Below are 18,471 nucleotides of genomic sequence, written 5' to 3'. Positions count from 1 at the left end.
GGGCACCCTGTGCCAGGGCCTCACCTCTAAGTAAAGATTTTTCTTCCTAACATCCAATCTAACCCTGTTCTCTGTCAGTTTAAAATCACTGCCCCTTGTCTTGTCACTGTCTGCCCATATAAAAAGTCCCTTTCCTTCCATTTTTAAAGCTTTCTTAAGGTGCTGGAAGGCTGTAATGGGGTCTCACTGAAGCCTTCTCTTCTCCATGCTCCAATTATATCCACCTAGTTACATTTTACAGACTGCTCTACACACTGTAGCTGTGATCCAGGGGATGGATCAGTGCTGTGGCATCGCTGCTGGCCATGACATGACAAGGGACTCTGTGTATCTCAGCACAAATCCTTGCAGTACTGTAGCTGTGGCTGGGTGCTTTTGTTCAGCTCCTGGTGCAGGAAACCTTTTAACTCACGTCATGACCTTGGGCGAGCAACTTTGCTGTGCTTAAAATTAACTTCTCTGCAAACAAGGCGCATAAATCTCTGTGTCAGGAGAAGCTGCGGCATGGCATGAGGGGCTCGGGTTTGGTGAAGGGTTTTTGCACCCTGAGTTGTCACATGTGTGATGTCCCTCTGGGGCAAGGGTGCCAGTGCTGCCCCAGAGATGGGGTGGCCCCAGTTGTGCCTCAAACCATGAGCCTTTGACCACTTTCCATGGGGGAAGAGGCTTCAGTAAAATCTGCTGTAGCTCAGGGTGTTTTCACCCACCCCCCCTCCCCTTCTAATTTGTTTGGTTTTGCTGGCAGCGCTAAATAGGGGCTGCAGAGACTGATGAAAGAGGCTGCATGCAGGCTCGTCTTACAAAATAAAAAGGCTGGAGCAAATTGGCGTGCTAGCCTGGGAAAACAAAAGCTAAGGGCAGCACAAGGAGAGCGGTGTGTGGACAGATCCCAGGGTACGCCCTGCGGGAGCAGATGAGCTGCAGAAAGCCTTGGCACAAAATTGTTGAGTGTCTGTAGCCTGTGACTACACGCAGCCTGGAAACAAGAGCTTAAACACCGGAGGAGGGAGGGCCTGGAAAAGCTTCCCAGCAGGAGCCCTGTGTGCCCAGAGCTCCTTTGCTGCCCTGTGAGGGGTTTCAGGTTGCCACAGCCACCATGAGGCATCACGGAGGGTCCCACAGCCCCACAAGCCCACGATGGTGTCACTGCGGGGCCGTGGGAGGACATCTGTCTGTCCAGCCAGGTCCGGGCTGGGTGTGCTCTGCAGATAAACAGCTCCTTTTACATTTATTCATTCTGCCTGTGTACACAGCCTGCTCTCCAGCGGCCGGGAGGTGCCTTTTCCTGGTGCTGCCTTTGGTGTGGGTTTTACAGACTGTTTTTATTTAATCAGGCAGAGATGAGGGGAGGAACATGGCAAAGGTATGAAGGTTGTTGGTCATCCCTGGCTTCCTGGGACACCCTGACCTTCACCCACTGATCCACAGAAAGTGCAGGTTCATTGCTCAGCCCCAGTCCCAGGTGGCTGTCAGGCCCCTTGTATTTGCCTCTTACTGGACACTTAAAGTGACTGGGGTTATAAAAACAGGAGCAGGGAGAGGTGACAGCTGGGCCTGGAGAATTACACGGAGGAAATGAGATTAGAGGGAGCAGGGATCACCAGGAGGCGAGATGGCCCCATGCTGGGCAGTCAGTTCCTTCCCTCACAGCCCGACCCCACAACCTGCTCCTTACCTCACAGCAGTCGGGGAGCCATCAGCTTCCCCTTCCCTCACAGCCCAGCCCCGCAATCTGCTCCTTCCCTCCCAGCACAGCCGAACCCCTGGAGCGGCCCTTTCCTCCACAGCCCAGCCCCACAAACAGCTCCATCCTTACAGTAGTCAGGGATACATCAACTTCCCCTTGCTTCATAACCTGACCCTTTTATCAGCGAGGGATCCATCGGCTACCCCTTCCCTCACAGCCCAGCCCCATAACCTGCTCCTTCCCCTCAGCCTGGCCGCACAATTGGCCCCTTCCCTCGGCCCTCAGGGTCCCACCAGCAGCCCACTGCTCGCAGCCCGGGCGCCGCGGCCGCTGCCCCGCGCCTCAGGCCCGCCCCGCTCCCTCAGCGCGGCCGGGGCGGGGCGGGGCGGGGCGGGCTCGGGGCGGGTCCCGCCCGCCGGGGCAGGCACAGCGCGGGCCGGGCCGCAGGTACGAGCGGAGCCGGCGAGCGGAGCGGGGGAGAGCGGCCGGGCCGGCGCGGCCATGGGGAAGGTGCAGCTCTTCGAGATCCGCCTGGGCGACAGCCGCGTCGTCTACAGCCCCGGCGAGCCGCTGGCCGGCACCGTCACCGTGCGGCTCTCGGGTTCGCTGCAGTACCGAGGTGAGTCCGCGGCCTGCCGTGCCCTGCTGTGCCCGCGGGGCCACACGGCAGGGCGGATATTCCAGGGAGGGGTTCGCGGTCTGCCCTGGCCGTGGGGATGGTGCTGGGGAGCGGCCGGGTTCCCTTCCCCGGCTCCGGCGGCTCGGGGGCTGCCCCATCGCTGCTGCCCCCGCTGCCATGCGGCGGCCGGGAGGGGCTGATGGGAGCAACCTGCTGGATTATTTCCTCCTCCTCTTACTTTTTGCTCCCATCCCATAAATAAGCAAACATCCTCCCAACCCCCTTCCCTAAACAACCCAGCGCGGGGCTGTGCCACAGCAGCCTCCGGAGCTGGCGGGGGCCCAGGGTGGCAGCGGGAGGAGGTGGTGGAGGAGCTCGCCCGCCTCGTTCTGCTTCCCCGGAGTCCTGCGGCTTCCCATCGCAGGAGCCTGGTGCCCCTGGGTCGGACGGAGCCCGAATGTGTTCGGGCAGGGCGATGGGAGGAGGTGGGCGATGCCGTGTCCCGGTGGGCAGCCCTGCCTCGACAGGAGGAGGAGATGGGCGATGCTGTGTCCTGGCAGGAGTGGTGCCCACCCATCGTCCGCAGCGAGCAGCCGTGCTGTAACATCTCGAATGAACTCGAGCGTTCGAGTTGTAGCTCTACTAGTGTGGGAAATGTCCGAGATGTGTACGAGGTGCTGTGTGTGCCAGGGCAGAGAGTGCCCGCTGGGCAGCAGTGGTCTGGAGCAGGAGGTGTTGGGCTGCGGGGTGGTTGTTGCTCCACGCGAGGCTCAGGCCATGCCCGTGGCTGGTGCAGTCCGTCAGAACAGAGGGATGGGGCTGGAATGCAGGGAAATGAGCTGCTGGGCTTGGATCATCCAAACTGGGAGCTTCCTCCCCCGCCTTACAGAAGTCATTCGCATTTGCAAGTCAGCTTTGTGCTCAGTGCTGTGGAAATGTGAACCGATTTGCTGTTTTCCCTGAGGTCTTGCTTGTTTCTCCTGTGTGCACGCTGCTTCCTTTGTAACGAATTATTGGAGGGGGGGAAAAAAGACCAAGTAATGTAAAATGTGACGTCTCTGTTCAAGAGCTGTCAGCCTGGATGATGGTGTCTATGCTTGCCTCTGCCTTGCTTTTGCGAGCACCTCTCCCAGTTGCCTGCAATAGCTTTTGGAAGCTTCTTGTGGAAAGAAGTATCTAGGACAAGTGTAAACTTGTAGCCTGTTTAACTCCTGTCAGAGCAAAACAGATCCAGCGTTTATCTCCTTGGAGAGTACTCCCAGATGCACTTCTTCCAGCAAAGATGTTCTTAATGAAGTCTGGCTGACTTCCCTCCTTGGCCCATCCCGTTGACTTCCACCCTTTCCTGAAGGTGCTTCTTGGGAGGGACAAGAGTTTGGCCTTGGAGGGTTTGGTGTGCTGGCCCCTTGTGCTGCCAGCTGGCCAAAGTTACACCTTGCTGCTGCCTCTACAGCTCCCATTTGGAGAGGACCTGCCACGTTCTGCTCTACACCATCTCTCCTTTGCTTCCTGGTGGTGTTGTAGGGAAGAGGAAGGTGTCTGTTTTGTCTCTTCTTTCTGCTTTCTTATTGCTTTGATTCTGAGAAGCATCAGGGTATGGTGTTAAATACAGGTCCTGAACTCAGGTCAGGTTTTGCTGTGGGATTTGTGGTGGTTGGGGCTAGTGCAGGGATTTTGGAAAGTGCTGGGTCAGCTGAGCACTAGGAAAGCTGGCAGCAGCATCGAGCCAAAATCTGAGGTGGACTCCATGTGATTGATGCTTCTGCTGTGCTGAGGTCACCTGAGCAGTTCTTTTAGGCTGAGTTTCCTGTACAGTGCCTTCATGAGCTGGGGTAGAAACTTTCTGTTTCTGGTGTCAGAACTCACCCAGTTAAATCACATTTGGATGTGAAACCAACTTCTACCAAGCATAAGGTGACTCTTTGCTGTGTTCTCCCTCCTGCTGTGTATCTCATGATCTCTGGTGCTTAAACCCTCCACACTTGATCTTTTGGGCACCCTCTCCTTCTTTCTGGATGAAGGAAATATCTCACCCTCAGAGGAAGAGGCTCATGTAGCTGCTGAAACATCCTTTTGGTGTAATAGCAGGTGGCTACCTGCTGAAAGAGACCCTGTGAGCCCTGTTGAGCTCTGTGGGCTCAGCACTGGAGGGATCAGACAACTTGACATGCTCTGGCTTCCTGCTGGGCTGTGGGGAGAGCTGGGTGGCATCAACTCATATTGTATATACCCCCCCACACACACACCTTCTGTGGCAAACTATGACTTTGCAGGCTAATAAACTTCTTCCAGGAGAAGACAGAAAGTCCTCACCCATGGCAGGTCTGGCTCACAGCACCACGATTGGGTGCTTTCTATTTCCTGAGCCGGGCGAGTCCAGTGCTGTGAGTTCTCAGTGCTGTGGTGTGTGAGATCACAGCCGGAACCAGCCTGTAGTGACTCTTCACACACTAACTTCTGGCTCTTGAAAATTACACCTTCTGAAAGGTGACAGTGCAAACAAACAGAGCTTGTTGTGCCTTGCTAAACACAGGAGAAATCTTGGGGTCAGCGTGGCTGAGGACACACCTTTTGGGATCATAAATTGTTCCCACTTAGACTGGCGTCAGTGCTGACTGGCAGTGAGGGCTGTTCAGGAGTGCATCAGCTTCAGCCGACCTTGCAGCAGCATCACAAATACTGACTGCTCCTTGGTGACCTACTGAGGAGCCACACTTCTTCCTGTGCCTGTGCCAGGGTGAAGGACCTGCCCAGAAAACTTCTGAGCCTCAGGGGAGAGCGCTGATGGAAATGGAGAATTCCTAATCATTGTGCCTGGTTTGCTGGGTAAATCATCAAACGTGTGTGTACAAAGAATAATTAATCTTACAGGAAGCTTGCAAAGGGACAGCTGGAGATGGAGTTAATTTGTGGGGAAGGAGGAGGGAAGCCACTTCATTCAGAGCGGGGCAGGCAGTCCTGGTTGCCAGCAGGAGCATGTGGGAACAAAGGCTTGTGCTGCCTGGAGATGTTGGAGCACTTTCCTCTCAACTCTGTGGCTTCCAGGGGCCATGTAGATTATTTTGGTCTCGCCTGCCGTTCAGTGAGGCTTCACTGAACAAGTGTAATGTTAAAATAACAGCCCTCTCTGCCAGGTCACTGAGAGTAAAGAAACAGCAAGTGCTTTCCGGAACAGATTTCAGCACTTCGCTATTCTCCACTCTGTTATTTGGCTGTCCAGGTTTATGCAGGGATGACTTGACTTTAAAATCACTCCCTTGAACTACAAAGCTCCAGACACAAGTACCCGTGTTTGTTCATGCTCTAGAAATACAGATACATAATTCCTGTTTCTGCACAGTGGAAAGCCCGTGAATCATAATTTTCTTCTCTGATCTGAAACGTAGTAAATATTCTCACTTCTCATATAGAGAAGAGAGAAAGCTGGTGATGAAGGGGGATGAAGAGCAGGGCTCTGAAATCCTGGGTCATGTGTCCAAACTAAAAGGTAACTTCTGTTCCCTGGAAAGGCAGTAGGGAGAAGTTTGGGCTTGGTGGTTCTGACATCTGTGTAACCTGTGCCCTTCCTGAGGGGAAGGGGTGACACCAAAGGACTCTGTTGGCCACGATTCTCCTACCACTTGACCTCTGGTACAGTGGAAAACATTGTTCCTGCAGGAAGGCTGTGGCTTGGGAAAATGCTGGGGAAAAGGTGGATTCAGTCCCTGCATAGTGGTCTGGCTCCCTCCTAAGTCACAAGTTTGCCTGTAAAGTAGGCTTGGAAATTCCTGTGTTGGCAGCATGGGTCATCTGCTCACCATTGGGGCAGCAGGGACCCCATGGCTGGTCTCTGCTTTGGGGTGCAGTGTGGAGAGGGAGCATGGTGCCTTCAGAGCTGAGCAAGGCCTGGGGGTTTGGAGGGCAGGAGCAGCACCGTCACTGTCCTTGGTGATCGTGGCAATGTCCCCTGAGGTACCAGAGCTGTCTGGTATCCACCAGCAGTGATGGATGCCAGGATGAGGCCAGGCTGGCACTGCTGCACAGGAATGCTCACGGATGGCTCTGCAGCATCACTCCCACAGGCTGGATGGCTCCTGCTGAAGGGGAGCTGGATTAACTTTCTTTTCTCATTGTGTGAACAGAGACAGCAGGGAGCTGTGTGGCCAAGTCTGTCTGAGGCTGGAGAACAAAAGAGGGATTTTTGCTCTCTTGGCTGGCTTGCTGCTAGAGCTCCAACTCCTCTGGAGTCCATAACTAATCACGAGATGGGTTTGTGTCTCTCGTCGCTGCAGTGAGCCGCTCCCCCCGCCCGCACACCACTTGTGCTCAGCTGAAAAACTGTTTGCTGCTTTCCTTGGCGAGGAGACATGCCCCGGCCTCCCATCCCTTGTTTAACAAAATGGGAGGACAAGTGGAGTGGAGTTCTGTCTGTCTGATTTGATTCCAAGTGTGACAAACGGGGTGTGAGTGCTTATCCCTTCCCTGGAGCGGTGCAGAGCTGTCAGAGATGGAGCTTGTCTTTCAGGGCTGGAGTCAGGTAGGCGGCAGGGAGGCTCCCTGGCTGGGAAGAAGAAACCTGTGGGTTTCCATCCCTCTGGTCTTGAGGCTGCTCCCTATCCCTGGCTGTGTTGGGAGAGGAGGAACAGCCAGGGATGTGCATGGATGGGCGTGCTCCACTCTGAGCATGTTGCAGAGTACTTCGTGCTGTAAGTCATCCCCAGGGAGGAAGTAGGTGTGTAGAAGACACAGAGCTGTCACTTGACTTGGTGAAGTCTTGCTAGAGGCTCTCATGGCCAGTAAGAGGAGGATGGACATGTGGATCTTGCTCTGCTGTCCAGAGAGGGGATGCTCAGGCCCTTCCAAGAGAAGAAGGGAGTGGGGTAGTTGGGTTGTGCTGCAGGGCTGCTGCAGACCCGAACTGTGCCAAAGCACAGAGAAAGGTGTTCTGCCAGGCATTGGGGAAGGTCTTTTCCTCCTCCTGCTCAGGGCAGCTACTCCTGAAATGACCTGGCAAACATGTCAGGGGCTGGGCTTTGGTTTGGTGCCTGTTTTGTTGAGGGATGATTGCTGAGAAATCCAACATACAGCCTTTAGGCTACTGCTGTGACCTCTGGAGTTTGGCAACAGGAATTGCTGTGGAAGTTAATTGCATTTTGTGCTATTCTTAAAATCTGTCACTCTTAAATCTCTCTTGGAGAAATGCAGAGTGCTTAGGAGAGGAGAAAATGAGCAAAAGGACCAGACTGTTGCCAGTCAGCATATTTTTTGCCTCGTGTGCAGTTGTGCCTGCATGTGCTCAGTTCCTGGGCTGTGTTCAGGATCCAAAACAGAGGTGAAATGCATCCACACTACAAAGGTGTTCAGGCTTCTGTCTGCTTGTGATGGCTTTTAAACAGCAAACCCACATTCCCCACTGTCTCTGATGGCAAATTACAAGTAGTTGATGGGTGCACAAGTCAGCTGGGAGTGAGGTGTTTTGCCGTCCCTAAGTTTGTGGGTAGAGGCCTTTTGCCACAGCTTGGGTGCCTGTGGCTGGGTATTGCTCTGTGCAGAGGGATGGCCAGGGCCATCATTGAATTGCATGGCTTGAGTAAATTCTCACAGGTGTATTGGGATCTTGAGATGCTGGATGATGGCAGTGGAGAGGATATGGGGTGTCCTAAGCTAAGTATTGAGCTGCTTTTGACCTCCTCGACAAGATGAGGGTGGCAAGCTAGTGCCAACCTGGAATTATTTAGAGACCTAGTTTAAAAACACCCCGATCTCTGAGCACCTTAATCTTCATTAAAAACCGGAGTTTGTCAGATATCCGTAGCAAAAGCTATTTCCAAGAAGCATGAATCATTTCTGGAGCACTAATGCTTATGACTTCCACTCCTTTGTTCTTGCTGACGGCACTCTGCTCTCTGACAATCCTTCTGGCTCAGGCAGCTCAGACCAAAGGTAACAATGCTGCAGCAATTCACTGTTCATCCCTCCCAAACACACCCTCCTGAATCCCAAATACTCCCTGCAGTAAGAGTGGGATAAAACTGGCTTGGAAGGCAACAGCTCTAGGGAGGAATGGAGCCTTCTCAATGGGTTCAGCAGGGCTAGAGCTTCAGCTCAGGTCCCAGATGTTCCTTTTCTGTCTGCTTGGATCTCTGAGAAGCCCAGCCTGACCATGAGGACTGTCTAACCAACTTGTAGCACTCCCAGCACAGCGAGGATTTGTTATGTATCCGGTGCTCTGGTGATAACAAGAACATAAGTCATCTTTCCAAACTGATGATCTTGCTATAAATAGAGAATCCAGCTGCTTGTGCTGAATGGCATCAAAGAAAATCATAGGAGCAGCTCTTATGCTTAGTGAAGTGGATTCTGGCTGTTTTCTCTGAAGATGCTGGGGTTGGGAGATTTCTTGACAACTGAGACGTGCGAAAGCAGTGCACGAGAACTCAATGTGATGTGAGGAATCTTCAGCAGGGAGCAGCTGAGGCTGGGATATCTCATCCCATGCTGGGATCTCTAGCAGGGAGCAGCAGAGGCTGCATGTCTCATCCCATGCTGGGATCTTCAGCAGGGAGCAGCTGAGTCTGGGATCTGTCATCCCAGGCTGTGCCTTCCTCCCCAGCAGGAATCTGCCTGTGCTGGTACCCAGCCAGGATGAGGAGGCACCAAATGTAGGCTCACTTTACTGCTTGTGAATAAGGCTCTTCAGGAAAAAGCCCTTGAAACTTCCCCTTCTAGGAGGAGGGGAGCTGCAGGAGCACGGAATCATTTGCAGGTGTCTCAGCAGTTCTGTGTGCTGAGTTGAGAGTTCAGTGCCTGGAGAGGCAGGAGGATGGACCCTGGTGTGGTTCCATGTGGTTGCCTGACTCCTTACTCCTGCCTCCTCTCCCTGTAAGTGGGCTCCAGCCCCTCACACCAGTTCCCAGGATGGCTGAGCAGTCCTGAGTGTGCTGCTTTTGTTCTCCTGCTGTGGAGGCAGAGGCTCGCTCAGGACACCAGGCTGTGACAATGTGGGCTGTGCTGAGTCCTTGCAGCCCCAGGGGCGTCCAGCCTGTGACAGACCTCCTGTCCCACCAGGTGCTGGGCTGGCTTTGCATGTGCTCCTCATGTGGAGAGTAGGGGCTGGGGAATTTGTGTCCAGGAGTGGATGGAGAAGTGTCATCTCTCCTGAGCTTTGCATCTGCAGGGCTGTCTGTTGCTGAGGCCAGGAGAGCTGTGTCTGGCTGTGTTGTGGGTGGCAATGAGGGTCTCCCAAGCTGAGCACCAGCCAACAGGACTTGTAGCCTTACCTCTTAGAAAAGGGTACCTGAGAGTGTCAGAAGAAAATGAGTGTGACTCAGTCCCACAGCAGAGCCTGGCCCACAGGAGTCCTGGTGCTCTGGTATTACAGTAAGCCTGTTAAGCATGAATTTCCAGAAGTCTTTGAAACATTTATTTAGAAAGAGCCTGAAAAGGGAGTAGGCTCTGGTGAATCAACCTCTTTGTGGTGAGTAGGGAAACCTGATCAGTCGGCTGTTTATCTTCTGCAGTGGCTTTTGGAGGGTGATGCTCCTGCAGTGGGGGCAGAGGGGCTGTCTGGGGAAAGAGCTTGCCAAACCTGCTCCAGGGTGTGGGAAGAGTGGAGCAGGGCTGGCGGGGGTCGCACACAGAGGGGTGTTCCCAGGACAGAGGTATGTTCCCAGGACATCAGAGAGCTCAGCCTCCTTTTTCCACAGGAATCGAAGCTGGTTCTGCCAGCAAGGTGGGAAAAGGTGCCAGGCTTTGCACTTGCTGGGAAAGAACAGTTGAGTTTGTTAATGAGTTTAAAGGGGCGTTTTCTTACACCAGCATCCAGCACACCCCCTCGGGATCTGCAGTGCTCTGTGGTAGAGTTTCATGCTCAGTTTTTCCTTTTTTAGACAGCCAAGTCAATTGTACCAGAATATCTTAACTCCTCTGGCCTAAAGTAGTGTTAAGTGCTGGGTGGAAACCTATTTCACTTTGGGCAAGCTATAAAAAAAAGAGATTCCTCAGTTCTGTTTTAGCACTGCTCAGCCTGAGGAAGGGTGGCTGTGGTCCCTGGCTGGCTGAAGTGCTGAGTGCTGGCAGGTCCTGGCATTCATCAGCATTCCTGTGAGCCAGGGTGAGCTGCTGATTCTGTTCCACTTGTCTGGCTGCATGTTGGGCATCTGGGACTTGCATTCTCTTCCCACAGGGCTGCTCTAGAGGCCAGGTGCTGAAGATTAAGATGCCCTGACTGCTTATGTATGTACAGCCTTGTTTTGCTTTGAAGAGCATAGCTTACTTAAATTCAGAGTTCACACAGTCCAGCTTATTATCCAGGTCCCCTGAGAAGGATGGAGTAAATTAAATCTACATTAAATTTATTAAAATAAATCTGTCTTGTGCAGGGGATCACGAGTAAAACTTTTTTGGACCCTGCTGAGATCCTAAATATGAGCTATTCTTGTGCCTGGAGCTTGGTCCTGTCCCAGTCCATCCCACCTGAGAGCAACAGAAGCTGCTTCCTCATGGATGGCATTAACAGAAGTGAGCCTCAAATGCAGTTCTAGGAGGAGGGCAGGCACTGCAGTCTCCAAACAGCTCACAGTTTCCCACTCTGAATTTCTGTCCAGAGCAGCAGAGAGGAAAGAAATTTTTTGAGATTTAAAGTTGGCTTCACACCCTGGAGCAGTTGAAGCTCCACAGGAAATATTGCCTTCATCTCTCCTTCAGCCTTCTGCTCCTCTGAAACCTCTCTGCTTTTCCCCTCCAATACTTGGAGGGATGGAGGCTGGGAGAGGAGGAGGCTGGGAGTGCTGGCAGTGTGGCTCAGGTGGGTGGCTGGCATGGAGATATTCCTGGGGAGCTGTGAGATCTGCCTCTCTCTGCCAAGTACTTTCTCACTGCTGTTTGATCTGGCTGTTCCCAGCATGCAGGGGTGCCTGTGTCTGCCAGCATGGCCTGGGAGGAAGAGGATGGTCCCTCAGCATGCAGCACAGTTGCTCTCCTTGCAGGAGTACCCAAGGAATGACATTGCTGACCTCTGCCCTGTGTGTGGCAGCAGGCACTGTGTGGTGCAGCTCTGCTGGACTGTGCCACCTGTTTAGGATGGGATGAAAGTTTGGGCTCCCAAAATGGTCTGAGGCACTGCCAGGACATGTCCAGACTCTGCTCTGCCTGGCTGCTATGGTACAACCACCTCTGCCGTTGTGGGCTCTCGAGTAGAGCAAGCCTGCTTCTCCCCACCTCTTCTCAGTCTGTGTGGCTCAGCACTGGGGCCTACATCAATCTGAAGCTTAAAAAAAGTCCTGGTTTTTGCAAGAGGCAGTTTTGTAGAAAGGATTACCCCAGCATCCCCTTCTGGAGCATGTTTGGGGAGCAGTGAGGTGGTTGTAGCAGCAGTAGCATGATGGGATGAGGGTGAGGGGCTGGATGGGGTGAAGCCCCTGGATCAGGCACTGAGTGCAGGTGCTGTGCTGTTTCATGCCTGTTGCTAAGGAGCTGCCTCTGGCAGATGCAAGGCACAGATTTTGTGGCACGTGTTCATCCCCCTCCCACAGCCTGTGTGGCCTTGTTCACTGGTGAGATTTCCCCCTGCAGCCTGCCATGTGCAGAGCCAGGCTTGTTAAGTGTACACAGCTGAGGATTTAATTCCAGATGTTTGAGATGACCCCTTCCTCTGAGGGTAGCCAGCGTGCTGATAAAACACTGTGATGCTATAAATAAACCTTTCAGCTCCACAAGGGAGAAAAGCCTTTGTTTTGAGCAGGAGTTTGCTCTGAACAGGAGCCCAAGAGTTGGCTTTCTTGTCTCAGGGTTTATGCTGACCCTTGGTTTTGGGGAGGAGCTGGAAACTGTAGGTTTCCCTGTTGCTCGCAGCCTGGTGGAAAAGAATGCTTGCAATGGGGGGAAGGATTGACCTGCCTGGGAAAGGACTTAGACAAGATTTATTCTCCTGCTTTTCTGCAGGTACACACCTGCCCAGCCTCCCTTTGGAGGGCTTCTGCATTGCTGGAATGAGGACATCCTGTGTGTCCATAATACCTGCCCCTCCTCGTGCTGCACTCTGGCTAAAATAATTCATGCATAGCCGAAATAATGACTGTGGGTCACTTTGCCCCAGTGGCAAAGCTGTCACTCCCCTGGGGTTGCTGCAGGTGGAGATTTTCCAGACTGTCTTGAGAAGCTGCTTCAGCCTTCCTGCAGTGTGGGGCTGCTTTTGGAGGGTCTAGGCTTCCTGCAGGTTGGATGGGACATCCAAGTGGGTCCTCCTGCCTCAGCCTGGCAGTGGACACGTACAACTGCTGCCAGGGCAGCAGGCACTGCTGGCTCTTGGGATGGCATTTGCTGAGCTTGGATTTGGAGGGCTGGCTCTGCTGCCCCAGGAATCAGCACACTGAAAGGTTGGGGAGGGAGGGACTGTCCCTTGCATTGCTGTGAGGGGCTTGGCTGGTCCAACCCCTTGCAAGGTGCTGAGGTCAGCCTGGAGAAGGAATGGCTGAGCAGCAGAGCTTGCTCTTGTTCCTGGGGGCTAAATGATGCTCAAGTTTGTGCCACTGCAGAGGGGCTGCAGCTGAGCTTGTGCATGGCAGGAGCATTGCCACGGGCAGCAGCATGGGGACAGGGAGAGATCAGACACAGCAGCCACTCAGAACGTCAGTGGGAGCCTGTCTGAGCCTCTGAGCACAGAGCTGTGCTGGGTATGAGCTTGTGATGGCTGCCAGGCTGTGGGAGGTGGGATGTCCCCCTGGGTCACGGGGAGCAGCAGCCAAGTCCTCCAGGAGCTGGAGGCTGCTGGTGCTGTGGGAGATGCTGCTCCCTCTGCATCAGTTCCAGACAAGTCTTCTCCCAGGGCCTGGCTACAGGCTTGCATTCGAGTTGAGATGGAAAGCACAGAGAGCTCTTCTAGACAACTCCTCTCCTTCCACATTAGAGGTCAGATCCCTTTCCTGCCCCTGTGCTGTGCTCTTGTGAAGGAAGAAGATAAAAACCTCCCCAGACAATCCTTAACCTTGTGCCAAACCCACTGCTGCCTCCAGCACTTGTAAGCTCTGCTCTTGCCTCAGTGGCTTGTGAAATGCTCAAGTCTATTTGTGTCTCAAGAACTGACAGGATGGACCCAGAAGGATGGGGACAGCTGAGATTTAATTAGGAGCTGTTAGTTTAATTAGTAGTGTCTCAATATATTCATACACGAGGGAGTTGTGTATCTTGTGAGTTTCCAGCCTTCCTGCTCTACCCTTTCTGTCTGAAGCTGTATGGGTGTGTTTCTGTGTAAAGGCCATCATTATAAAAACCTCATCTGCCCCTCTTGGTGTCCACTTTTCATGGAACTTTCCTAGGAATTACCCAGTCTCTACAAACTGAGAATATCTTGCTCTGCCTGTGGGTCTTGCTCTCTCCCAGGCTTTCCATTTTCCCAGTGCTATCTGGTCCTTCTTTGCTGGCAGTGAACCTCAAACCCCTCATCTTCACACACATGCAGGGCTGGAGGATCTCAGGGTGTACCCAAACTTGTGATCTTTGCTGAACCCAGAGGTGTCACTCCAAGGTGGAGCTGTGTTGAGGTGACCTCCTGCTGCCCATCCTCTGACAGCCCATCCTTCTGTCCAAAACAGGTCCCTACTACCATGCTTTGGGGAGGGGTTGAGGTTCAGGGGGATTCTTCACCCCCTTCTCCCAATGCTGCTTCTGGCCTCTGGGATGGAAAATGGCTCATTGCCAGCTCATGGATCCTCTGAGTCCCTGGAGCTCTGGAGAGTCCCTGGCACCTTGAGAGAATCAGTTAAAATGTGGTGATCACTGTGATGGAGAGAGATGAGAGAAGGGAGCTCTGGGTTCCATGAAATGAAGACTTGTCTGATGCAGACTCACTTGACTCCCACAGCACTTTCTCCTCCACTGCTCCCTTGTTAGCTGCATCCAGGCATGCACAAGTTTTCCAAAGGCTATCTCAGTCCCTGGGTGCCCTCTGATTCTGTCACTAAAGCATGCCCTGGTCCCTTGTGCTGTGTGGGGTCACCCATCCACCTCATCCCACATGTGCAGGGCTGGGCCCCTCCTTCCCTGCAGCAGGGACGGCTGGAGCCTCTGGGTGACCACATGGTGACCCGGGTAAGCTTCAGCTGGCAAAATCCCAGGGCTGTTTGTAAGTGCCATTTCAGAGCTTGGCTGCCAGCTCTGTGTCCGTCCTTGCAGAGGAAGGGGAATGACGAGAGAGTCTGTTTGTCCTGCCTGAGCTGCTGCCAGCTGCAACAGCCACCATCCCCAGCTGTGTCAGGTTGTGTCAGGGGCAGGCTCAGGCTGGAGCTCAGGGCAAGGTTCTTCCCCCAGAGGGTGCTGGGCACTGCCCAGGCTCCCCAGGGAATGGGCACGGCCCCGAGGCTGCCAGAGCTCCAGGAGCGTTTGGACAGCGCTGCCAGGGATGGACAGGCTGGGATTGTTGGGGGGTCTGGGCAGGGACAGGAGCTGGGCTGGATGATCCTGTGGGTCCCTCCAGCTCAGGGTATTCAGTGAATCTATGAACTGATTGTGCTGCTTCTCCTGCCCAGCCTAGAAAACCCAAACTGACCAAGACGCAGCAGCCTCCTCCCTCTGCCCGTACCTGTTGTGGCAGGTGTGTGGCATAGGTGGGATTTGAAGTCAGAGGCGTTTGCTTGGGACTGGGGCTGAGTGCAAGGTGACCATTGAGCCTGTGCTTGCTCAGCATGTGGCTGGATTTTGGAAGCAGGGATGTGCACACACACCTTGCCCCTGGCAGAGGAGGGGATGCTTGTGCTGCGCTTTCCTCATGCCCGAGGTGCCACGCCAGCTCCCCCGAGCAGGGAAACTCACTGGGTCAGGAGAAAAAGCAGTTTGAAATCTATGGCTGCTCTCCTTAAATCACCTTGGAAGAAGGCAGTCGTGCCCAGCTCCTGGCATCTCTATTTTTACTTTGTGCAGAGATGGATATGGCTGAGCTGTCTCCTTTTATTTCCAGCATTTGGCGCGTGCTGCGGCGCGTTGCTAAAGATGTGTCTGGCTGGATGCGGGGCTGCCTGCTTCCCTGAGTCCCCGAGGGACTGCAGGGGTGAAGGGCTCTTGCCTTCTGCATGGCTTCATTCATTTCTTCTCTTTGCTTCCCCCTTCCACTCCCCTTACAGTTTTTGGACTTTGTTTTTTTTCCTGTATTTATGCAAATCAGCGTGGGTAAACAGGGAGCAGGAGGGAGGTGACTGGGGCCACTGGTAGTGCTGGATTCCAGAGGCATTTTTAAAGGGTTTCTAAGAACTGGAACTGGCCTATTCTGATGCAGAAACTATTCTTATTTCCTCTGTCTACAGCTTGGCAGTTCCAAGATTTCTTTGGAAAGGCTCATACTGTTCATTTTGCTTCCTGACAGGCAGGCTGACAAGCTCTGTGCTCAGGAGGCTCCATTGCAGCAGCTATGATGGTGCTGGTTTTGCCAGGCCTGTCCTGACAATGCCATTTTTAAGTTCCAGCTGCCCCCAGAGCCACGTGCCTGAGCTGTGCCTGTCACACACCCCTGTCCCTCCTCCTGCTTGTGGGCAGGAGCCTGTACAAGAGAGAGCCAGGCAAGTCCCCAGTATCTCCCCCTGTATATGGGATGCTCATGGAGAGGCTGATTTTTATGGTTCACTGTTCCAAAACCTGGTTAGGAGTGAGATGAATGGTTTGATCTGTTGAACCAGGCACCTCTGAAACCTCCCAAATAACCTGACCCTGTAGCTGCCAGTCTTTCCTGCTCTGGGGATGAAACTGGGGTGCTCTGGCTGTCCTGGACCTGCTGCTTCCAGCGTCACCCACCCTGCAGGGGCCTGGGGATCTGCTGGCTCCTCCAGGAGTCTGTGAGGTGGGATATGCAATCCTTGTGTCCAGTCTGTGTCAGCTGTGGGGCAATAGCTCAGAGCTATTGTCCCCCCCATTTTTCCCTAATGAGGTGGGGGGCGCTCATGTGTCTGGAGCAAGTTGGAGAAGATGCTCCATAACAGAGCCCTGAACTTCTCCAAGGCTTGTCCTAAGTGTGTCTGGTGAGGGGACACTGGGAACTTTGAGGAGCATAGAGGGAAGGGGAGAGTGAAATCCCTTCAAACTTCTCAGCTTGAAATGCTGCTTTCTGTTGCTTGGGGTTGGAATGGCAATCCCAGGGTGTGTGATGGTCAGGGAATTTGGCTGGAGAGGGCTTGGTGGGGCTGAAGGACTGGAATTGCTTGGAGTCCCGGAGTAATCCCTCCAGGGACTGTCCCTCATTTCTAGGCACAGGCTGGCTGTGACTGTGACAGTTTGGGATGTCAGTGGTTAATTGGGAAGCCTTGGAGCTGACAGCTCCTGTGCTGGAAAACTCCTTAGCAAGCTGTAGAGGGATTCTTGGACACGGTCTGACTTTAGCCCTAGTGCTTGTCCATGGCAGCAGGGCCCCAGCCATGGGCTGGCTCTGAGTGTCACACTGCAAACCCACTGCCTTTGCTTGCTGAGCCTGTGTGCTGTGGGAAGGGAGCTGGGCCACAGTGTGTGTTCCTGAGCATTCCCACCCACCTGCCTCCCTGGAACAAGAGAGACTCCACACCCCAGTGCAGCATCAGGCTGGAATCAGAGTCTGTCAGCCCCTTATCTGGGTGTTGAACAGATGGTGGTGATCTGTGAACTCCTGTGGTGCAGGGAAGCTGAGGGGGAGCCTGCTCAGGGGCTGGTGCTCCTGAAGGATGTGAATGTTCTCCGGGTTTTGGTTGGGCTTTTCATGCTCTTATCTCCTGTGAGAAAAGCAGGTGAGTCTAGGCTTGATTTGACTGGATCCATCTGTGTTATGTGGGCTAATTCAGAGTGGGACAGGCTTGTTGTGAGCCCAGAGATGTGGCAGTATGTCTGAGGTGGGAGCATGGCACCAATGTGTAGATACACAGGACACCTTTCCTGCTCCTGATGCTGAGGCCCCTCTGTGGCTTTGGTTCTGCCATCTGGCAAGAGAGAGTATTGTATGCCTCTAGGGATGTGTGGAGGGTTCACTGTGATGGTTCACCTCGGGAGGGCACCTGTGTCTGCTCAGGTGTGCTCAGTGCTGTGGTGGGGGAGCTCCCATCCCAGGCCATGCTATCCTGTTCTTTCCCTGCCCTGGAAATGCCCAAGCACATCACAGACACAAACAAGCCAGAGATGTGCCAGCCTCGCTGCTCTATTGATGTTTGGTTAATGAGAGTTGACATCTGGAGCTGCTTATCCTCTGTCCTTGAATGTTGAACAACACTTGGACTGCAAGGGGCTCTTCATCTCACAGTCATGATCAGCTGTGAGGGTATGGCAGGAGAGCTGATGGCAGGAGATGCTGCTCTTCTTCCTTATAGGATTTCAGACTTTAAGCCCTGAGGAGCTCATTCCACCTAACTGCAAGACTGTCCCTCACTGGGTTCAGAGCAATGTGTTGCCCCTGCAGAGAGGGCTGGATTTGGGGTTCTTTTCACCCTGTCTCGAGTCAGCTTTGGGAACAAGGTGGCATTGGCCAGGCAGATGCTCTGGGGAGCTGTTTGAGGTGGTTGCAAGCAGCAATGTCTTGCAGCCCTCAGTGTTTGGGTAGGTGGGTGGAGGTGTTGATATCAACAGGGCTGAGAACAGGAGGGGAGGGGGAGAGCTCCTAAGCCAAAGCAAACTGGCCATCTGCTTCCCAGGGAGATTCTTCCTGTGGATGCAGCTGGAATATGGGGGAGCAGATGGGTCAAACAGGCAAAGAGTCTGTCTGATGGATCCTGTCACCTTTGCCAGCAGAACTATTCACCTGGCAAATGGGGTAAGAGAGTTCTGTGGGCTCCAGGTAAACTCTTGCAAAACCTGATGGGATTCAGGTGGGAGATGCTGAGGCTTGGACAGCCCTGGGGGCTCTGTTTGTACCATGATAGGTCTGCCTGTGTCCTCCCTGCATGGGGGTAGCAATGCAGATCATCTCTTGCTATGCAGCAAGGCCAGTCAGTCACTTTTGTCTCTCTCTGTGGTCCAGTGTCGACATCAGAATCTCATTTCAATCTGCTGAGTATTGGCCAAGACTAGCTGAAAATATCTGTGGGGAGCTCCTGTGAGAGCCACGTAGCTCTCCTGAGCCATGCTGCAGGCTGAGCTCTTGGGGCAAGGCACAAACATAGCTCAAATTACTGTCCTTGCTTTTGGGAGGGTCAGATGGCATCTGATGCTTCCAGACCTTCCTGTATGGTTTCACTGAACCCTGTGT

General features: G+C 53.6%; 1 protein-coding gene across 1 annotated transcript in view; it reads left to right on the top strand.

The window, feature by feature from the left end:
* Positions 1 to 2,150: 2,150 nt before the first annotated feature.
* Positions 2,151 to 18,471, top strand: part of ARRDC1 (arrestin domain containing 1) — a 37,503-nt gene continuing 21,182 nt past the window's right edge. The window contains exon 1 of the mRNA XM_014881016.2: positions 2,151 to 2,306. Coding sequence (XP_014736502.1) covers positions 2,189 to 2,306 — 118 coding nt within the window. The 5' untranslated portion in view covers positions 2,151 to 2,188. The remainder of the gene's footprint in view (positions 2,307 to 18,471) is intronic.

The sequence above is a fragment of the Sturnus vulgaris genome, chromosome 22 (genome assembly GCF_052056855.1).
Source record: "Sturnus vulgaris isolate bStuVul1 chromosome 22, bStuVul1.hap1, whole genome shotgun sequence".
NCBI lineage: Eukaryota > Metazoa > Chordata > Aves > Passeriformes > Sturnidae > Sturnus > Sturnus vulgaris.
This window is presented reverse-complemented; position numbering and strand designations above follow the sequence as displayed.